General features: G+C 36.4%; 1 protein-coding gene across 1 annotated transcript; it reads right to left on the minus strand.

The window, feature by feature from the left end:
- Window positions 1-506: 506 nt before the first annotated feature.
- LOC141719270 (uncharacterized) lies at window positions 507-2,003 on the minus strand. The gene is made up of 2 exons (XM_074521648.1): window positions 1,264-2,003; window positions 507-1,176 (listed from the first exon to the last, which is right to left on the minus strand). The coding sequence occupies exons 1-2, from the start codon at window positions 2,001-2,003 to the stop codon at window positions 507-509; spliced, it is 1,410 nt and encodes a 469-aa protein (XP_074377749.1).
- Window positions 2,004-6,847: the final 4,844 nt, after the last annotated feature.

The raw sequence follows: 6,847 nt of genomic DNA on the forward strand, positions 1-6,847 counted from the left end.
TCCTCATGACCAAACCGATTGAAGTCAACCAAAGTGAAACCTGACTCATCCACTCGAACACCACGACAGATATCAAACCATTTACATTTAAATAGTGCAACTTTGAAATCTTTGTAATCAATCTCCCAGATTTCCTCAATCACCCCATAATAAGACTTCTTTACATCTCGTGATGCAATGGAATTGCCTCTTTCAAATTCTGTTGAAAAAGCTTCTACAGATATTCCACTATCTTGTACGGTGCTCTTATTATCTTGATGTTGTGTGTAGAAACTGTACCCATTTACATCATATCCTTGGAAAGAACTCAGTGGCATGTTTGGGCCATAAGCTAACCACTTCAGAGTATTGGAAACTGTTGAAGGACTTTTTGAATATTGAGACATCACTCGATCTTTAAACCATTTCATAAAAGATCGATTATGTTCATTTGTAACCCACTTGCCACCCTTAGAGGGATTCTTTCGTCGAATCTCCAGTATGTGCTCTTGTAAATAAGGATTAACTTATGTCATGTGTTGTAGAATAAAGAGATGGGCTCTATCATGCATTTCAGCACCGGGAGTGATCATTTTATGTCCTACTGTACCCTGACCGTCAATTCTACCTTCATGACGAGATCTCGGAATTCCAACTGGATCGGTAGATGCTAGATAGTCCGTGCAAAATTCAATAGTCTCTTCAACCGAATACCCTTCAACTATGCTTGCTTCAGGATGACGCCGATTTCTCACATATGCTTTTAAAATACACAGAAACCTCTCGAAAGGATACATTTGACGCACATACAAAGGACCACACATTTTTATCTCTCTCACAAGATGAGTCACTAAATGCACCATAATGTCGAAGAAAGAATGTAGGAAATATATTTCAAATTCACAAAGTGTGACTATAATATCAGCTTGCAATTTATCCAAAGTCAAGGGATCAATGACCTTGCTACATATAGCATTAAAGAAGAAGCACAATTTCATGATAACCACTCTCACGTGCCTCGGCAATATGCCTCGAATTGCAACCGGTAGAAGATGTTGCATTAGCACGTGACAATCATGTGACTTCAAACCTAGAAGCTTCAAGTCTTTCATTGAGATGAGGTTTTTTGGATTTGAGGAATATCCAGATGGAACTTTGATACTTGATAAACACTCACAAAAGCTTATTTTCTCTTTCCTGGACAAAGTGTAACAAGCGGGAGGTAGATACGCACGTTTACCAGATTGTTGTGGTGCTAACTCAGCTCGTACACCCAACTCTTACAAGTCTAGCCTGGCTTTGATCCCATCCTTCGTCTTACCAGGTATATTCAATAGTGTCCCAATAATGCTTTCACAAACATTTTTTTCAATATGCATAAAGTCAAGGCAATGTCTCACTTGCAAGTGTTCCCAATATGGTAGATCCCAAAATATAGATCTTTTCTTCCAAATACTATTCGGAGTTGGCTTTTTATACAGCTTCCCAAGAACAACATCAATGTATTTAACTCGTTCAAAGACCTCCTTCCCAGTTAAAGGAAAACGAGCCACTCGAGTCTCGATAGTCCCATCAAAATCATTTTTCCTCTTACGATAAGGGTGAGTAAGTGGAAGAAATGTGCGATGACCCATATATACATTTTTTTTGCAGTTCTTCAGACGAAGATCAATGGTAGCATCTTCATAAATTGGACATGCTTTAGCTCCTTTAATTGTGTAACCTGAGAGGTTACCATAGCCGGGAAAGTCACTTATAGTGCAGAAGATCATGGCACGAAAATTGAAATATATCTGACTGTATGCATCATACATCTTCTCACCTTGATCCCACAATAACTTTAAATCCTCAATAAGTGGCTGAAGATAAACATCTATATTATTTCCAGCTTCTTTAGGACCAGGGATTAACAATGTCAACATGATGTACTTACGCTTCATGCATAGCCAAGGAGGCAAGTTATATATCGTTAGAAGAACCGTCCAAGTGCTATGTGTAGAGCTTAGAGTGCGATACGGATTCATGCCGTCTGCACAAAGCCCTAGTCATAGATTTCTAACTTCTCCTCCAAATTCTGGGAATTTACCATCAATGGTTCTCCATTGCGGAGAGTCAGCCGGGTGTCGGAGTATTCCATCTGATTTTCTCCCTTCCACGTGCCACCTTACAAGCTTTGCATCATTGGAATTTGAAAAGAGATGTCTGAATCGTTCCACTATGGGTAAGTAGCGCAACACCTTGACAGGAGGCCTCTCGTCATTAATAGAAGAATTATTTCCATCCCGCTTATATCGGGAGGCTCCATACTTTAGATATGTGTGTAAATGTTCATGCTCCTTGCGAAAGAGCACACAATCATTTGGACAAGCATGTATCTTCTTTATATTCATACCCATTGGACACAATATCTTCTTCGCCTCGTATGTGGAAGTGGGAAGCTCATTTTTTGCAGGAAGCATTTTTTCTAAAAGTTTGAGCATTTCAGTGAAACTCTTGTCACTCCAACCATTTTTTACTTTGAGTTTACACAACTTCAAGGTTGTTGATAACCTAGTAAATTGAACATTGCACCCATGATAGAGAGGTTTTTTAGAATTATCAACCAAGTTCTCCAGAACATCTGGTTGGTGCACTAGGATTTCTTCAACATCTTGGATCATCTCTTCAACCCTATCATTTTCAGCATCATCTTCTTCATTACGAGGCATATTGTCTCCATAACTTTCATAAATTTTGCTAGAAGTCTCAGTCTTGCTAGTGTGTATTCCCTCCAAATCCACTTAGTATAATCTTCCATGAAACCACGGCGAAATAAATGCTCACGAACAGTGTCAATATTAGGATACTTTTTCTAATTATAACAATCACGATATGGACATGTGATCCTGTCTTCTTTTCCATGTTCGATCTGTTTCTTCTTTAGATTTTCTACCGCACATGCAATGAACTCATTAACACCATTAACATAGGCATGCGAGACCCGTGGTATTTGATACATCCACGTGAGATGATCCATGTTCTCTTTCTATCAAAAATGAATGGAAGAAGTTCAGATTATATTAAATTAATTTTGTAGCAGATTTTATATTAACATTTTATGCAGGGATTTAGGGGGAGCTGTTAATTCTCCTAAATAGGTTATAATCATAAAAAATGGGGAGATTGATACTCCTTTCATTTTGATGAGCACAAACAACAAGAACAACAAGCTATTTGCTTCATATTTCTATATAAAATAGCATATTGGTTTCTGTTATGTTAACAATTACAGGACAAAGTAGCGCGCTGATTGCAATGTTTCAGATTCATTTTAGCGTGCTGATTGTACCTGACCGATGCAGCCTGGCAAGAAAACTAATATGCAGAACTTAACAGAAATCACCCATTTACAAGCATATATAATAAACCTATCTAGTTTCAGAAGAGAAAACAAATCGCTCCTGCAAACCATACCTGAACAAGGATATACCAGCCAGTTAAAATCCAAAGCCTTGAGAGATGAATTATTGGGACCTACAAGATGTTGTCTTCTTTTAACAAAGTGCTCCTGCAAACCATAACAGAGTTTGAGAACCAGTTTGCAGAATTTTAATTGGCAGCACGACTCAATTTTAAAGAGATAATCGCAAACAAGCTTGAATGACGAATGTGCTGAAACCAATATGGACAAATTATTGGTCACAAAGCTATAAACAACTATTGTATATCAGCAACCTAGTGTTTATTTTAACTGTTCTCATTTCCTTTGTAAATTAGCAGTTAGAGATTTAGATCGGGAAAGTAAGTGATAAATAAAGATGCTAAAATGTTTTACGTTTCCAAATTGCACAGTAGAAGTTTCTCAACTTTTTTCTTGATGAGTATGTTTGACCTGATCATGATGTAATCTATAAATTAGAGAAAAATCTTACATTCGACCTGTAAAACAAAATGACACAGAGGAAATAGTGAAGCAGCAGCAGCAGAAGCCGTTAGACTCAGCAACTACAATGAATTTCAAGTGTTCAAACATTAATTGAAGGATGAGCACAAATATTTACATTACGTTATTGAGAACAAACAAACAAAGCAGGTAATTAACGGTTGCGCACAGAGCTCAATTTTCACATTCTACACAAGTAAACTGAATTTCTATAATATCAAGTCAATTCTTTATGTTTCAATTACAATGAAGTCAACGAACACATCTTCGGAAAAAACACGAAATGATCAGAGTCACTTTTTAAATTAAACTTATCTGAATCTAAAATCAACTGATACAATCAATCAATCAAATTATAATAAATTGAAACTCAAGAACATTAACATAAAGTAAATGATGTATGCTGGATAAATTCAATCGAAACAAAGCAGATTCTGAAATTTACAGATTCATATACACGTGTGTATATATATGTATGTATGTATATAGCAAATAGAAACTGTGAAAGCAAGTTGGTGGATACCTTTGTGAAGATGCTTAAGCAGCACCCTCTTCGATTGTTTAAGCAGCAGCAGCCAAAACCCCACAATCGAAACCCAATCGATTCCCCTTTCCTAGAGCCAACAATCGAACCCTAGAATTGGAAGAAAAATTTTAGTAGTAGGAGATGAAAGGTTTAAAGTGGAATAGTAGCAGGAGATGAACACCTGCGTATGTTAACCCGCGTTTGTTTTTAATTTTTTTTAAATTAATTCTTCTTACGTCGGTCAAAAAGAAAACCGACACTGTATATTATCTTAATAGCGTCGGCTAAAAAAAGACCGACACAATAGCAAAACCAACAGCATCGGTCGTTTGACCAACCGACACAGAAGACCAAACTAGCGACGGCATTCAACTTGACCGACGCTATTCTAACTCTGCAGCGTCGGTTAATTGAAATGACCGACGCCTTTAGCTTTGAAAAATAGAAAAATGCGTCGGTTCTCTATTTAACCGACGAATTAGGCAGTAAATAGTGTCGATTCTCTATTCAACCAACACTATAGGTGCGACTCCTAAAGTGTCTTCCGTACTAGTGTTACCTCCTAGATCAGGAGTTAAGAGTCAGTCTGTTAGGTTTAAACCACAAAATCTGTGTTTTCATTGTGGTAGTTTATGGAATTCTATTTATACTTGTAAGAAATATCATAGTTTGTACTATGATTATTATGAAATAAAACCTTCTTTAAAGAAAGTTAGTGTAATTCCTTCTAGTGTAAATTCTGATGCAAAGTCTGATATAAAGTCTGATAAAAAACATGTTAGCATAAACTCTGAAACTAAATCCGCTGCAAATGCTAACAAAATTAACAAGGCCAAAGGATTCAAGCAAGTCTGGGTCCTTCAAAATAATAAATAGTGGTCTTTGTGATTGCAGGGCAACAGGAAAAACATCATGGTTCTGGAAAATGGATGTTCAGGACATATGACTGGAAATAAAGCCCTGCTATCAGACTTTGTGGAGAAAGCTGGCCCAGGAGTTTCTTATGGAGATGGAAACATGGGAAAGACTCTGGGATATGGAAATATCAATCTTGGGAATGTCATAATTGAAACAGTAGCTCTTGTCTCAGGATTTAAACACAATCTGCTAAGTGTGAGTCAAATCTGTGACAGAGGTTATCATGTGGATTTCTTTGAAGAACACTGTGGAATTGTAAGTAATTCTACAGGCAAAGTGATTATGAAAGGTTACAGACATGGTAACATATATGAAGCCAGACTTTCAACAGATTCTGATGGTTCTGTAATCTTTCTGTTAATCAGAGCATCAATTGGAGAAAGCTGTAATCGGCACAAGAGACTCTCTCATTTAAATTTCAACAACATAAATGAGCTAGTAAAGAAAGATCTTGTGAGAGGACTGCCAAAATCAATATTTGCTCCTGATCGTCTTTGTGACTCATGTCAAAAGGAAAAACAAAAAAAATCTTCATTCAAGAGCAAAACTGAATCCTCAATTCTTAAGCCTTATCACTTATTGCATGTAATAACCCCAAAATTTTGGACTTTTTGTACCCCTTATGAATAGTGATTTTGCTGATTATACTGAATAAGAAAACTTTTCATGCCACACTTTGTAGGGGTTCTTTTATTGATATTCTGAGATCTTATTAGTACTCTATATGGTATATAAGTGTATGTAAAGATCGTCAGAATCCAAATTTGAACACTTTGATTTTTCCCGAAAATCCACCAAATACAGAAAGAATTGAGTATAAGGTAACAGGATAAAAAGGATTTAAATTCAAGGAGTATAAGAGAGGATCATAAAAGGAATATAATGTATTGAGAAAGGTTAAGGAAACCCAAGTAATAAGATCCCGGGTATGATCCCTCAAACGATAAACGAGAACGAAAGTTAAGCGAACCGTATAACTTAGGCAAGTAATTAGGAGCTAATCAAAGAGGTTAATGATGATGATGTCATCACACCAACAAGAAAAGGACAAGTGTGGGAAGATGGCATAGGAGGATGACATAAGCATGACCAAAAGGGAAGGAAGTGTTGGTTGATTATAAACCACACAAAATTTACCATGGTTAAAAGGTTAATTAATCAAAACAAAAACAAAACAACCAAGCCAAGGCAAAACAAAATCACAAAATACAAAGTGACTTCACCTTTCCATCAAGAAGCTCTCGGCTTCATCTCTTTTTCAAAGAAAGAAAAACTCAAATTCAAGTTCCAAGCCTTGTTAATTAGTGATGTAATTATCTAAGGTTCCTTGTGCATATAGATATCCTATAAGTCTAAGCTTCAAATTCCTTCACAATCTCTTCCTATAATTCATGGAAGAAGAGAATGAATAGTACTTTTCAAGAACTTGAAATTTTGATCTTGTGTTTTTGTTTAGATAAAGCTTTAGTAAGGATTTTCCAAGGTTATTTCAAGCTCGTTAG

Source organism: Apium graveolens, chromosome 4 (assembly GCF_009905375.1).
Source record: "Apium graveolens cultivar Ventura chromosome 4, ASM990537v1, whole genome shotgun sequence".
NCBI lineage: Eukaryota > Viridiplantae > Streptophyta > Magnoliopsida > Apiales > Apiaceae > Apium > Apium graveolens.